Raw genomic sequence first — 16496 nt, 5'->3', positions numbered from 1 at the left:
AGAAGTCACCCATATTTGGGAGTGGAGGTTACTCAAAACTTGAACTGGAACAACCATATCAACAACATTACGACAAAAGCCAATAGATCCCTAGGTTTCATCAAGCATAACTTAAAAAGAAGCCTAGAACAAATTAAAGACCAGGCCGTAAATCCCTAGTGAGACCCCACCTAGAGTACACTAGCTCGGTATGGTCCCCCCACCAGAAATACCAGATTGACAAGCTAAAAAGGGTGCAGGGTAAAGCAGCGCGATTTGTAAATTACTGCTGGATTAGGGAAGAAGGAGTAATGACAAACATGCCCTCAGACCTAGAATGGGACTCTCTCCAAACTCGGAGAGAGGAAGCCAGGCTCGTCATGTTCTACAGGGCCACCCATGCTCTTGCATTGTAGGCATACCCCTGCCCAGACTTACTCCCCATGTCATGTAAAAACACTAGAAATTCCCACCCAAAGAAGTATCGACCCCTGGCCTGCAATACCAACTACTACATGATTGGGAACATTTTCCCCCTCCACTGTCAATCTATGGAATACTCTCTCTCCTGATACAATGGACCAGCCAAACATTGCTAAATTAAAGATGGGCTTGTCCGTTGTTATTAAATTTATATTTTGTTTAATCTTTAATCGCTTGAGCTCTACTACTGACTGTACTATGTCTATTGTAAGCAATTTTTAGGTACGCAATGTAAAGAATTTATATATACGACCATCACTGAACTTGCGCGAGGAATGAACGAACAGGTACTGAAAACATCAGGTGCTGATGTTTTATCCTCTAGGAAAATACTCAGAAAAATCTTAGAGGGGTACCATCGTAGCAAAACACAGGGACAAATGTTTCTGTTGGTTTCCAGCCGCCATCCGGATGGGCGCCAACATAGCGTCCCCATGCAAAGGTCTGTAAATTTGGGCAAATCATTTTTCCGAATATCTCGCATAGGAAAAATTGCTCGGACCTGAATTTTTCTTGCTTGTTTTCATTTTTTTTCTCAGAGTGTCATGCAATGATGTGTGGGGAGGATGCAGCAAAAGAAGAGTTTATTTTTGCCCGTAAAGTAATTAAATAGAAAGAGCCAAATTAAAACCGTTAAATTGGTCTAGTGGCTCTGTTAGAAAAAATGACCAACTAATATTTTCTTAGGAGCAGTTGAACTACAGCAGTAAGGCGAGGACCAACAAACATTCAGTTATTAAACTTCTGTAAAAGCACTTTATATTAAATAACTGAAGCAAAATAAAATTCAGTGTAAGCAATTGTTGGTGTTTAATTCTAAATGGAATACTTTTAGTCTTTCATTGTAGGAAAGGGTTAATTCTTGCGACCTTACGAAACAGACCATTATAATTTTGTAGGGACGAGTGTATGAAATTTATTTTCAATATTTGAATTTGCAAAGGGTTTACCTTAAGTCGTACGTTTCTTCTCAGAATATGTTATTAATACTTTCCGGTTTTCCTCGCTCGCTATCTTGTTATTACCAACATGTATGTATGTATGTGTGTATGTAAGATCGGTAGCTCCTTTTTAGAGCCTCTAATTAATCACAGGATCCTTGACAAAACGCCGCTGACGTCCCGTGATATTAATATTTTCGGGCATTTTAATACTCGGGCGGAGCTGCAAGTAAAATATTCACGACGCTCAGGAATGTCCCAAAGTTTCTGTTCGTGAGTTTTCAATTCGGCGAAGTAAGAGCGGAACTATTTATTTAGTTCTTTATTTATTTACTTTAAGCAATGTTAAGGGCGCTCTCCAAAAGTCAGAAATGGCCGGCCGGACCATAGCCGGACCAGTCATTTTGGCAATGAAAAATACTTTTTTCCAAGAGTTTTTGGTGAAACACCATTTCCTTCGTGCATCCTATTTGGGATCTGACTGATCTAACTGGATAGTTTTAATTAAAGGTGAAATTCTCATTATGACTGGAATGGTCTGGCCGGTCAGTTCTGACAAATAGAAAGCTCCCTTAGTCAGGGGTGCCCAGTTCAGCGAGGCTGGTTTGAATGGGGCCTTGGGGAAAAAGAAAAAACAGCACTCAAGACAATAACAGATAAAAAATGGAACAACTGAGTATAAAGTAAGGGAAGCTCAGTTTGGCTTGGATCTGAAGTGCCATTTTAGGGCAAACCCAAACTTATTTATAACATGGCTGCTCCTTTAAGGGCCAAAGGAAGCGTGTTCCAGATTTTGGCTCCGCAGAACCTAAAGGAGCTCTGGTACTTAAATGTCCTAGCTAGACGGAGACGGAGAAAATCTCTATGGCGCGTGTTATTTAATACGAATGGAAATCGCGTGAGCGGCTAAATTCATTAAGTAAATATGCTGGAGCCAGGCTAGGTAGTTCTGGCGGGACTGGACCGTAGGCCAACCGCAAGTGCCAGATATCTAACCTGTGTAGCCTTCAATAATACTGGCTGCACGCCGATGCAGCTTAACCAAGTACTCTCGGTCAGCCTTACTGCAGGTGTCCCATACGTGACAGCGAAATAGTCGGATACTGGAAGTATCATGGCGTTATAAAGTGTTAAACACGACTCACGCGGAATGCCTTGTGCGCTTTACGAAGCATGCCGAGCTTTGCCGATATTTTGCGCCCAATTTAGTCTATGTGGTCATTCCACGAGAGGAATGGATCCCGCATAACGCCAAGATACTTAAACTGATACACTCGTAACAGGACAGTGTCCCCTGCCCTGACTATGAAACTATCAACTAGGGCAAACCTCTGATGTGTACCAGTCAACATTACCTTAGTTTTGCCATAGTTAAGGTAGAGGAAGTTATTATTAAGCAATAAATTCTAGGATGAATTCTATGTCGGTGATAGAGCTACTGCTAACGTATAGAAGGGTATCATCCGCAAACAATTGGATCTTACAATTCTTTACTACCGAAGGTAGTTCGGTGATGTAGATTATAAATAACAAACGGCCGATCAAGGACCCTAGAGATGGATTGGGGATTAGATGTTGACCCATGCACTACAACGCTTTGTGTTCTTTAAGTCTAGCCTGTTAGTCAATCACTTCAGTCTGTTAAAGCCAAGCTAAAAACTGACCTTTTACGTCATGTATTGATATCATAGTTGTTTTCATTATTGTGAGTTTACTTTTAGTTGTAATTTTAGCTTTTTAAATCATTGTAAGCTTACTCTTAATTGTAATTTTAGCTTTTTAGCCTTTTTATTTCGTTTTTAATCTTGTCATGCGCATTTGAACATTTTATGAAATTTGCGCATTATAAATGTTTTATTATTATTATTATTATTATTATTATTATTATTATTATTATTATTATTATTATTTTCGAACATCTAAAAAATGGTGTAATTGCCCATTTTTAACTGATTTTTACCCTAAAAAGGTCACCTAGAATTTTCGGGAGCCTTTTTTCTGGCTGAAATTTTCGGAAAGGTAAGTTTTGATCCCTAAAATTTTCGGATCACTAGACTTTCAGCTAGGAAGTCCGAACAGATGAAAAATTTTTAGGGGATAAAAATATGCCTATATCTACCGTTTAAATGCTAAAATACGTTGAGCAATGCTATGTTTAAGTGGTTTTGAACTATATTCTCGTTGGGTGCCCCTGGTTTTAGTTTTCCATTGCTTTGTGGCTTCTTGCCGATCGCAACCATGAAGGTTCAGTAACACCAAAACATTACTCACACCGAGTTCACCAAGTCAGTTTACCCAAACATATCCAGCTTTGGCTTTTAAAACTTTACGAGAGTAAGGGTTGAGGAGAGAAGAAGAGTAAGAAGATTAAGATTAAGATTGTTAGCAGAAGTCAAAGAGGAATAAAGACCAAGATGTAAATCAGATTCCCGTGAAACCTCATCGTGTAGCGAGCAAGTTGCTCAAATACACCTCCACAATTACACGTTTACAAATAAACACTGAAACTGAACAAAAACAACAAAAAGGCACATTTTATTTTAACGTGAATAGTTCAAAGTTTGTCAGAAAGCAAAAAAAACAAGCCTACTGACTGCTGCTCGGAAAAAATATTTTTTTAATCTGCTCACGCGCCATCAGATGTTTATTTTTTAGTAAACATCTTTGACATTCGTCAGTCAATCCGCGGGTTTCTAGCGAGAGTGTCGCGCTTCGCGCGAAATGCTCCGTTCGCCTTGCTTGGCTCATAAAGCGCCTGATAATCAGGCTACGTGTCCCTGCTGAAGCGATATTCTTCCGCCTCCTGTAATTCCGGCTTCATCTGTACTAATTGTCAATACATATTTGTGCCAACTAACAAAACTCTCTTTCTGGCAACAAACGAAACCCCAGCTGAAAGGAAATATATAAAAAAAAATCTTGTTGAAGCGAAAAAGAGTGACTAAAAGGTGCTGAAAGCGCAACTGTTTAAAAGTCCGAAACATTACATGGCGTAAAATCCCTTGCACCATGATTTCTATTTTGCCGATTTTGGTTCTTGTCGTGAGTTCATTTTTTGTTATCACATCAGGTATGAACTTATCAGTAATAATAACACAGTCACAGAGAACAAAACAAAAAAAAGACAAACCTGTGGCCGCCTATTTTGTTATTTTCTAACGTTTTTAGAAGCTGGAATCAAAGATGCTACAGGAAAGAGCAGAGAAACCAAGTAAGAATCTTCAAAAAAACTAAATACAATTACCAGTTTAACGTTTCAGTCTTCACTCATTCGATCGTCATGTTGTTTGTTAGTGGCATAACACAATGAAGTGCAAAAATTGATAACAAACGTCAAACGCATGTTCAGTAGGAGTATTTTCTATTTTTTTTAAAAGGGTTTACAATCGCTTCTTAGTTTCAGTGGAGCACCTTTTTATTGCACTTCATACACTGCCGTGGGGGCCGGCTTTAACATGTTAGTGAATACGCCTGTAATTTTGATTAGGCTACTTTCTTGTTAAGTCATCTTGGAAGGAAGTTCTAGTAATACAGTAACCAAAAAAATGGTCAATAGGTTTCTTATTCTACATCACACGGGAACTTCCATTTGACTTTGAAATTAGTACAGTTGACAAGAATTAGAATGTCGATTTCTCAAACTCTCAGTTTTTTCGGCCGAAATTCTTTATAACTCGAATCAAACCTAACTTTCCTTCACCAGTCCAACACTGTAATTTTACCCCCCATTTTTTCAAACCTCCCGATGATTCAAACCAATGGTCTTTTCTCAAGTCAGGTGCTTCGAAAAATGAGACAAACAGATCGGAATACTTAACAAAAAAGATCGTTGTCACCATGATGACCACTTGCTTACAACTTGTTTCTTTTATTTTTTTTCCTTTTGAGCTCTTTCTTTAACATTTCAACGTGCACTCCATATGGCATCAACGAATTCCTTTTCGATAACGGTGGCTACTGCAAAAGTATAATTGGTAATCAGACGGTTAACGGAACCATGGTCCAGCTTCAGGACAAAGAACAGAAAATGAGGAAGTTTGAAAAATTTATTAATAAACAAAAGCAAAAGGTCGGCATTCTTCTATGGGAAATGTTTGGGCCAAGGCAAAGCTGTCTCGATCAGATCGACAAAATATACTGTCATCATTATTTTCAACGCTGTTACATTGATTCTACGGTTCAGCGTGTTTGTAGAGAAGCGTGCGAGGAATTAAAATCGAAACATTGTGATCAAGAGCTCAAACTAATATCTCCAACAAATAGTTTTGACATCATCGACTGCACAGATTTGCCATCTTGGAATGAATCGAGCATCTGCTACCATCCGAACAAGATTCAAGGTAAGTTACACACGTCACTAATAAAACCGAACCTCAGGGATGTTAAGCTGACTACTATATACGACTCGGCAATTTACCACAATGGGACTGCCAGTGACTAAATTTTCTTTCTTAATCTTTATAGACACAGTCCCTTCAAGTCCACCAGCTAGCTTTCGAGGTCACAGCTTAAGCTCGACAAGTATTGAACTCTCCTGGGGAAAAGTTCCAAAATCTCCCCCGTATAAAATTCTTGGCTTCCTTTTGGCTTGCGTAAGGCTCTCTTCGACAGAGGAACATTCGGTTAATTTGTCTTCGGGACAACTTAATTGGGTGTTCAAAGGACTGAGAAAATTCACAAATTATAGCTGTCGACTGAGAGCTTACAACAGGTTTGGAAGTAGTACATGGAGCAAACAACTGGTGATTTCTACTGATGAGGATGGTATGTCGTAACTGATCTAAAAAAATGTTGGCGGTTTTGTTTCTTTGAAATCTCACTGAATTATTCAATGACTGACTGATGACTGACTGACTGCCTTGTCGTGATAAACTGCGTTTTAGAGAATAAAAATTGGTTGGCCAGTAACACCATTCCACGGAGGCCACCATTGGTATAGAATTTCCGTCTTTTATGAAGTAGCAAAGTGAAGAAAGCTTTCTTGAATCAATCGATAGAGAGACTGAGGAAAGTAACCTTAGGCGTTCGTAGACATAGGATCGATGAGACCATGCCCTATGTACAACAGGCTTAACTTTTTTTTCATAATTTCACAGTTTATACTCTCCTTCTTTGTTATGGTGTACTTGCAAAAGAGCAGTTTCTAATTCTTTGACAAATCTTAAGGATTAGAAATCATCGATACTACAGCTAGGTGTTTTGACCATGCTAAATAGCTGACTCTCATTTCTTGCTAATAAATACATTGCAGCAGATCTCTAATTCTTTATGGGTAGCACTAGTTGCTGCCGCAGTGAGTGAGCCTGAAGCGAGCGAACGAGGCAGCTCTCTAATCGGCAAAAAATTACATTATAGGGGCATTCAATCACTTTTTCTTACCAAACGCAAGAAATTTTCGGAAAGGTAAGTTTTGATCCCTATAATTTTCGGATCACTAGACTTTCAGCTAGGAAATCCGACCAGATGGAAAATTTATAGGGGATAAAAATATGCCCATATCCACCGTTTAAATACTAAAACACGTTTAACAATGCTATGTTTAAGTGGTTTTGAACTATATTCTCGTTGGGTGCCCCTGTTGCCCGACACTTTTTGACATCGAGAACCGAAGGCATTCATTACGAATTTTCATCACAGTCGATGCCAAGGGAGAAAGAAAGAAAAGTTCAAAACCTCTGTATATTTGTGTTGGTTTTCGGAAAACAGAACGCGCTAAGACCAACAAAATAGCGTAGCATAGGAGCAAGCAACCGTTTAATATCTTTCAAGCAAATTTTCACAAAATGCAATATTTTATAAGTCCGATATTTTGACTATAGTGATTTGGGTTATGCACTGAAAATACTAATTTAAGCACTAACCATACTGATTAGGGTTAAGCCCTGAGAATAGTGATTAGGGTTAACGGTTAGCTTCTATTTGGGGTTGGGGTTTATGCTTTAATATTTGAATAAAATCACCAACTTGCAGAGAAACCACGATGGTCTAGTGGTTAGAAAAGTGGTATGCAGACCCTATGCTCCGGAATCGAATCCCCTCATATTCGATTGAATTTTTTTCCCATTAACGTTGAAGAGACTCACACTTTGACAACATTTGTTGATCAGAAACAAATGCCAATTCTAAATCGACGTATGATATTTTTGGTGAGACTGGGATTCTTCGATTTGTCAAAATTATTGAAAAAAATATAGGACTGCCGGTCGAACCCGTACAAAATTTTCACCGAGATCTCGCCAAGATCTCGGCGAGATTCTCGGCAGGATTTTGGCCGCCGAGATTTTTGGATCTCGGCGAGATCTCGCCGAGATTCCTAAATCTCGGCGGCCAAAATCCTGCTGAGATCTCTAGGAATCTCGGCGGCCAAAATCCTGCCGAGATTTCTAGGAACCTCGGCGGCCAAAATCCTAAGTATAAGTATACCTAAAGCGAGAAATGCTGCCGTAGGCAAGGAATAGTGAAGAAATGGAATTAAATTAAGTGTGAAGTTTTTAGTAGAAGGTGATATGAGGCTAAGAGGAACCAAAATGAGAACTTTCCTGAACTTTTCTCGACTTGGTTTCAAACGTCGCGCTACTGCCGTGCTCAAGTCGAATTTAATGCGATCAATTTAGTTCGGCACGGCAGTAGTACGACGTTTGAAACGGGCCTTAGTGTCTTCTAATTATTGACCGGTTACCGGTCATATATCCACAGCGAAAAATAAAACTGATTTATTTATAAAATATTGCATTTTGTGAAAATATGCTTTAACGATATAAAACGGCTACTTGTTCCAGTGAGGCTATTTCTTTGTCCATATGCTACGCTATTTTGCTGGTCTTGAGCGAGTTCTGTTTTCCGAAAACCAACCCAAATATGCAGCGGTTTCGAACTTTGCTTTCATTCTGCCTAGGCATTAACTTTAATGAATTCCTTATGAATACCTTCGGTTCTCGGTCGACATTTAGTGTCGGCCAACTACAAAAGTATGCAGCACGTGCAAAGTTGTTTGTTTGCTAATTGGACCTTTTGTTTCTATACTTAAACGAGATTGCAAAATATTCAAATTGCAGTTGAAAATCACTGTGAGAAAAATGTACGTGGTAATCCCCTGCACATCAGTTCTAAATCTCCCATTCCAGCATTACCACAATTCCTTGCGAGTATACTGCGCATCCTAAATCTTTCATTCGCACATAACCGCAAGTCCTTGCGATTCCATTGCGCATCCTAAATCTTTTATTCGCGCATGACCACAATTCCATGCGTCTGGAAAGAAAAAGTGATTGAATGCCCCTATAATGTGATTTTTTGCCGATTATAGAGCTGCCTCGTTCGTTCGCTTCAGGCTCGCTCACTGCGGCAGCAATTAGATAAGGTCGGGTGGAGCCAGACTGGGCACCAAATAAGGTTTACACATTGCATTATTCTCTTATAAAAGTAACGATACCGAAAACGGACCCCAGCAAGCTTGCAGAATTGCTGAAAAAACAAACAAACGAACAAACAAAACTGCAGAGCGTCAGTTACGAAGAGAACATAATAGAAAGTTAAGGTGGCTCCGTAATTAATTCAAGAGCATTTAGCTGTGACAAATTTTCCGTCATAACTTTTTCGATTTTAACGCGATAGCTGCAAAACTTGGCAAAGAACAACAGATGTCATTCGGCAATAATACGAAATATTCCGATTTCATTGATGGTAAATATTTCTTGAGAAATTATCGCTTAAAAGGACCCTACTGTTCAAAGAAAATCGCGTCTAGTAAAAAATTTTGCTGATATTTTTTTATGAAATTTCTGGTATCGGCTTTAATTGATATAATAAATATGCCAGAGGAATTTCAGAAAAATCGTTGGAGTAGAAGGCCGTAACTAAAAGTCGCTCAAAATTCAGCTGTGAAATTGTTTTGGAATTTCAAAAATAAATTACTATCAGGTAGAAGGAGCCACCAGTTTCAATTTTCGGCACAAGTAAATTCAACGTTAGCTAATTCTTAAAACAAAAGCCGATTGCCTATAATGCTATTCTTAAAAAGGTACTTTTTACTTTAAGAAGCACTATAAATTGCTGCAAACCTTGCTCTGAAGTAGAATGACTTGTTCTTCGACAGTTTTTAAATGTCCCTTGGCAGTTTTGGCTCAAACTCCTGCTGCATACATTTTGATCTATTGCAATACATTTTCAACGACTTTTACTGCTGTTCGTTGCTTCCAACTCAGGAAAAAAGTATTGAGATTGGACGCTACCTCGTATCAGAGCTCAGATAGAACTGTCCAGCACCTTTGTTTATGACTACAAAATGAGCATGAGCGGCAGTTCTGCGAGGAATTCGCACCTCACCCAGGGGGGACGAACGACAATGATGACGATGCCTGTGAACCGAATAACATCACAGTGCAAAATAAAATTATCGCAAAAATACTGCCCGTGAATAAATTTACAACTCTGAAATTTTTGTCACTCCTTCCTTCAATGAATGGGTATTTTTTTCTTGATTATTATGTTTTGCTCTGCAATTAATAATGTTTATACAGATCGGTTCACAGACATGGGCATCATTGTCATTCGTCCCCCCTGGCTGAGGTGCGAATTCCTCGCAGAGCTGACGCTCGTGCTCATTTTCTGGTCATAAACAAAGGTGCTCGACAGTTCTATCTGAGCTTCGATACAAGGTAGCTTACAATCCCAATACCTTTTTCGTGAATTGGAAACAACGTACAGCAGGAAAAGCCGTTGAGGATGCATTGCAATACATTAAAATGTATGTAGCAGGAGTTTGAACCAAAACTGCCAAGGGATATTTTAAAAATGACGAGGAACAAGTCATTCGACGTCAGAGCAAAGTTTGGAGCAATTTATAGTGCTTTTAAAAACTGAAAACTATCTTTTAAAGAATAGCACGATAGGCAATCGGCTTCTGTATTCAGAATTAGCAAACAATGAATTTACTTGTCCCGAAAATTGAACCTGGTGTCTCCTTCTTCCTGATAGTAATTTATTTTTGAAATTCCAAAACAATTTCACAGCTGAATTTTGAGCGCCTTTTTGTTACGGACTTCTGCTCCAACGATTTTTCTGAAATTCCTCTGGCATATTTATTATATCAATTAAAGCCGATACCAGAAATTTCATAAAAAAATATCAGCAAAATTTTTTACTAGACGCGATTTTCTTTGAATAGTAGGGTCCTTTTAAGCGCTAATTTCTCAAGAAATATTTACCATCAATGAAATCGGAATATTTCGTATTATTGCCGAATGATATCTGTTGTTCTTTGCAAAGTTTCGCAGCCATCGCGTTAAAATCGAAAAAGTTATGACGGAAAATTTGTCACAGCTAAATGCTCTTGTATTAATTACGGAGCCACCTTAAACACCGATCTGTAGTGATTATATTTAAACACTGAACTGAAAACGGTTAATTTTAAAATATTGTAATGTGATACGGCATGTTCTTCATGTATTTTTACTGAAGGAAACAAGCTGCCTTCAACCAATGTTACCTAATGCAAATCTTTCTGTATTTACTGTTTTGTAAAAGTTCCAGATCGTCCTCCGAGTGAACTATCGGCGCTTAGCTTAGACAAGAATTCGGTGCAGCTTGACTGGAGACCAGTCTCCCCGGAACATAACAATGGATTGGTGCTTGGGTACAGAGTGTATTATAATGAAGTTCACAACACGTCACGAGTCGCCAGTATTAAGGTTGGAGCGGATAAAACTCGTGTAACTATTGATGGATTGAGACCCAATACAAACTATAGCTTCCAGATTCTTGCATTCACCGCAAAAGGCAACGGTAATATCAGTGAAAAATATTTCGCGAAAACGTTGTCAGGTATATAAAGGCGCTTCTTCTTTAAATTAACTATTTGATATGAGGAAAGTTCCGGAAAGGTCTTATGTGGTTCCTTATCTACCCCCTGCTGTTGTTCCAGTATTGCATTTTATGCAAAAAGAGTCTTCTGGGACAAAGAAATTAAAAAGCCTTGGCATTCCAACCCAAATTGAAATTCGACATTTCTTCTTCACTCGTAAGGGTGACAAGAGTAGCAGTAGTGCTTATTATCGCGGCAAATATATCTGACCAAGAGAGGATAAAGGGGACAGAGAAGGCATCCCCCAGACACACCCTATTCCATAGGTAATTCGTCTCGAGTTATTTTTAGATTCAGGATAAAGTTACCTCGCGCGCTGCGTGGATGTTTCGCTTAACTAAACGCCGTCCAAAACATTCGGGCAAAAGGCAATGAAAGCGTAAAGAGATCGAGAGCATTTCTGAATATTGAAGCGAAATGAGTCGGCGCTCACCTGGGAAAAGGGAATCGCTGGACTCTTTGACAACCTGTGAAATCAGTTTAACTCGAAGTTGTCGTAACCTCAGTGCTTTAATAAAATGAGAAATTTCGCCGGTCTATTGAAACCGGTCGTTTGTATAATAAAGCAAGTAGGACGCCAAGTGTTATTTTTGTTGAATAAGACTTATAAGAGAATAAATATCAAACCAGAAATTGCTCTCCTCAAACTGTAAATCATAAATGATCCTGAGAGAATATTCAGTGTGTTAAGGATTTCCCTGCTGTATTGTTAGCTCTATACAAGAGAGGAAGGGCGATTCTTTTTTAATTTACGTTTCGCCGACACAGCTTTAGCAGAAATCTCTCTTTAGTCGTTTTCGTCGACAAAACAAATAGCAATATCGCTCTCCGCATCTTCTGCCATATTTTTCTGCGTCAATTCGTGAAGGACGCGTGGCTCTGAGCGTGGGTCATCCACGCGGAACACATTCGCGCTATGTGATTGGCTGTTGTCTAATCCCCCTTGGGATCTATGGTCTTAAAAGTGATATCTTTAAACCTTTGGGAAAAAATCATTTAGAATAGTTCGGTGACGCTTATAAAACAAAACTACCTTTCTTGATTACTTTACTTGCACTGTCTAATTTAGACTCATGCCTTATTCTCAGATTTTCCGATGAAGCGAAATCGCGAAAGCGACGACAGACGACAAAGCAGTACCACAGGCCTAGGTACTTAATTTTAATCTTTCACCTCAACGCATAAGCATGGTAAAAGTTTTAAATTTCCTTAATTCGTGTCATCGAGAATTTTACGCCTTCTTTTTGTTTCCTTCTAACAGAAACAGAAGCCATTGTTATAACAATGGTTATATCCAGTATAGTTGCCGTTGGAGTAATTTGTCTAGCAATCTACTTTGTCAGAAAGAAACAGTCACGGAACCTCAGAGTCCGCTACAGTAAGTGATAATAGATACCCTTCGCCCACTGCCATCTCCCCACTAAACCAAAAAAATGGCCCTAGCTTTAACAGCTAGTCTGCTCAGTCTCATGGGCCAAAAACACTCTCTAATGTCGCACGCGGTGGACGCGCTCAACTCAACGAGCAGATTTCCAAAATTAGAAGCTTCACTACAGTATCTTTTGTAAGTAAAATATAATGTTCGCAAACAAGCTTTGACCTAGTTAGGTAATAATCGGTTTGCGCTCGAATGCAAATTTAGGCGTTTAGAAAGGAGATTTCCGGGATTTTTCAACTTACAATTTGTCACTCTGGCACCCCATGTTTAAATCATAAAGTAAGGAAATTACCCCGCTTTATTTTTAGAAACAAACGTAATTTTCTCTGATTCCTGTGACGCCTGATGTACCCGGCACAGATATCAACGAAAGTCTTGTCGCAGTAGAGGCGATTGATGTAGGTGGAGTGAGAGAGTTTACCGCTCTTGGAGAAATAAAGACGTGTTCTGAGGGATGGAGGCACAGCACAGAGAGACTAACTACATAAAAGCTTCTTTCCAAGTGCCAATAACAGTTTTAAACTGAGCCAAAGAACATTGTCACTTTTAATTTTCACTACAATTAACATGAAATAAAATTTCCTAATCCCTTCAAGATCAGTGTATTCCCTTTTGGTCAGCTAAATTCTCCATAGACATTTCAGAGGTTTCTTACATTTGGTCAATCAAATCACTTTCAGACTTCTAATATAAAACAGCCAAATTTGCATTTACATTTTTAACTTAAAAGTTAAATCATGAGCCTGTGTGACATAAATAAGTACAACTAAGAAATCAACGTGAAGACATCCAATTTGAATGTAAGGAAAAAGTGCCTCGGAGGATCGAATGGTAGAAGTTGAAACGCACCTGCCTATGATAGGCTCCTGATGGCATACTTTGTTCCGATACAGCTAGCATACTAAAGTGGTATTGAATACAGTTTAAGACGGGATACATCAGGAAATTGAGTAATTTTAATTTTTAGTGGACAAAAACCTTTTACCAGAATAATTTAAACAATATCACATTCTTTTTTTACGTTTTCCAAGGGACATAGATGTAATTAGTTATCTGTAGTAACACCAAAGAAAATTACTCATGAGAAGGTTGACAAAATGACATCTTACACATGAAATTTTCAGAATTTTACCTGTGTTTTCACAATTCTCGTGAAATTTGACATTAGAAATTTTCTTTGGTGTTATTACAGATAACTAATTACGTCTATAGCCCTAAGCTTGAAAAACTGGGTAAAAAAGAATGCAATATTGTATAAAACATTCTGGTACAAGGTTTTTGTCCACTGAAAATTAAAATTACTCAATTTCCTGATGGATTCCGTCTTAATTTTTATTGACGGACATCCTTATAAGACATAAAACTCCCTATGAGATGCCTAGATCGGATGGTGGCCTTTTCTTTGACTCTCTATAGTTCATTTTCAAATGACATCTCAGCAGCCATTTTAGTGCACCAAATACATAAGTAATGAAATGGCAGTCTCGTAGGCCACAAAGGTGTACCAAAAAACCCTGTGAGGATTACACTTTTTCTCATGTAAAAAGTTTCTTTTTTTCCAAGAAATTTGCATAGGTGCTGCCAATGTGAGTGAAATGGACACCTTTCTGAGACTGATGCTTAGAGCAGGTCCCAACAGTATATGTCTTAGAGAGTCAGCAACCTGCATGCGGTGAGAACACACCACCGACAAAGTGATTTGTTTTATATCACCCAACCAACCCATTTTTATGAAAATACAGAAAAAAATCAAGCAGAGAGTGCCCTTTCTTTTGTCAAAACAACCACATTTACTATGCAAATTCTCTTCAATAAACAATAACATCATCTTTATTTCCTGTTCTACCAAATATAATATCTACATATTATACATTTTACACAAATAAGTATGGTTAAATATCAGCTATATGATACAACCTATCACCGGTTTTAGCCAGACTTGTTTAAGACCTCCCTATTGATAAAACATCCATTTCCAACAAGCTGTTCATAATGACTTCTACAATGCTGAGAGAGATATGCCTCCATTTTCCCAGGAATAGCAGTTTCACTTTCAACACCTGAAAAAGGAAACCACCATTAACGTATGCAATCGCGACCAATGTGCAAAGAAAGTCATGTCCGATAGCCCAAGGCTAGTGGATTTTACCATCGGGCAAGTGAATTCTGTTCTTAACTTGCCCGCCTGGCAAGTGAAATTTTTAAGCAATTCTAATCACAAAAGAACTGTTATCAATCCTGCTCATCATCAGGCTAGTTAAAATGACTTTTGGGCTAGTACATGCTAAATAAAGCTTGCCGGAATGGCAAGCTGTAAACTGACTTTCTTTGCACCCAGATGACAATATCAATATTAGTGACCTTTTGCAAAAGGATGACAGAAGAAAGAAGAAGACAAACCTAGTGTGAGAAAATTGGAAAATATTTTCTACTGAACTTCACCTTCCTTTAAACAGATCATTAGATCATTTTGTAAAAAACAGAAAACAGTTTTGTTAAGTGAAGCTCATGGCAGAACTCACAAGTAAAAGTGCTGTCATGTTTGTCACACGCTAACATCTTACCGTCCTCTTCATTCTACTCTCCTGTTGCATAAACTCACTATAATTTGTGACATTATTGTGAACATTTTTTGTAGTCACACAAATACACTAGAATTAGCATTCAGTTATTGTTAATATGGGGTATCTTTTCAATTCAAAATATTAAAACATGGATATGGCCGGGGTAGTGCCGCTAATTGGCAGAAGCAAATTTCCCTCATGGCTTGACCTTACCCAGATCTTGGTGGTGACACATCATTAGTAATTTCCACAATTGTTCCTCAGACGTCACTTTGCAGGAAAACCAGTGGTGGTGTCGCGAAATTTTGTCTGTTTTCTCAGGCTAACTGTTTCTTTAAGCACAACAATAATTTTAACAATCCTTGGTTTGCAACCACATGGCAAGGCGGCCATGTTGGATGACAATACAATAAAATTTTTTCTTGAAGAATTTACGAGAAAATAGAGTTAAGTTCCCAGAGGAGAGAAATGCTTTTGTTCTTGACATCCAACATGGCTGCCGTGACGTCACGTCCAAACCAGCAATAAGCTTAGGGTAGTTTGCAAAATGCATACCGAGAAGTTTTGCAGTTTTCCGGATAGTTTCCTTAGCAACAGCAACTTCTTCAAAGCTTGAAACAAGGATCTCTATTTCCCCGACCTGATAGCCAAAACTAGCTTGATCTAAGTCAACCATTACACCATTTGACATTTCGTAACTCGTTCTAACCGTCGAAAAAGACGCAATCGGTTTACAACAAGTTCTTTGAATGAAATCTTCAATAGTGCAGTCTCTGTCTGTGTTTGCAAAACAAGCTTTCAACAGCCTAGAAAGTTGGCTGACAATTTCCCTTTCATCTTCAATTTCAGTGTAGTTTTCGATCCCGTCCTGGAAGTCTTTCAGTTTCTGAATTTTCAGTTCGAATTTTTGATCGCGTTTCCTCAACCAGAAACCAGCAAAAGTTAGTTCGTTGTTTGGAGTATCAAAGTAGACATCAGTAAATTCTATCTCTCGTTTTAACCATGCTCCATTTGTTTTGAGGGTTTGCTTAAAGTCAGGCGGCACTAGGAATTTCGTTTCCACTTCAAACTTTCTCGGAGAATTTACGGATCTTGTTCCGCTGTGCAAATCTGCCGCCATATTTAAATTGTAGCAACAAAGGCTCACGGGAATGAAGCTGCGATTATTACTTCCCCACCCTACAGGAAATAGCTGAAAAAATATATCTTTTTTAAGAAACTTGTTCAAA

The 16496-nt window shown here is 38.5% G+C and overlaps 1 protein-coding gene across 1 annotated transcript; it reads right to left on the bottom strand.

Moving 5' to 3' along the window:
• Positions 1 to 14529: 14529 nt before the first annotated feature.
• LOC140926477 (thiamine-triphosphatase-like) lies at positions 14530 to 16393 on the bottom strand. The gene is made up of 2 exons (XM_073376211.1): positions 15823 to 16393; positions 14530 to 14763 (listed from the first exon to the last, which is right to left on the bottom strand). Exons 1-2 carry the CDS (start codon positions 16385 to 16387, stop codon positions 14633 to 14635), a joined length of 696 nt encoding a protein of 231 aa, XP_073232312.1. The 5' UTR covers positions 16388 to 16393; the 3' UTR covers positions 14530 to 14632.
• Positions 16394 to 16496: the final 103 nt, after the last annotated feature.

Source organism: Porites lutea, chromosome 2 (assembly GCF_958299795.1).
Source record: "Porites lutea chromosome 2, jaPorLute2.1, whole genome shotgun sequence".
NCBI classification, from domain to species: Eukaryota; Metazoa; Cnidaria; class Anthozoa; order Scleractinia; family Poritidae; genus Porites; species Porites lutea.
Note: the sequence above shows the minus strand (reverse complement) of the source record. Positions and strands in the feature narration are given on the sequence as shown.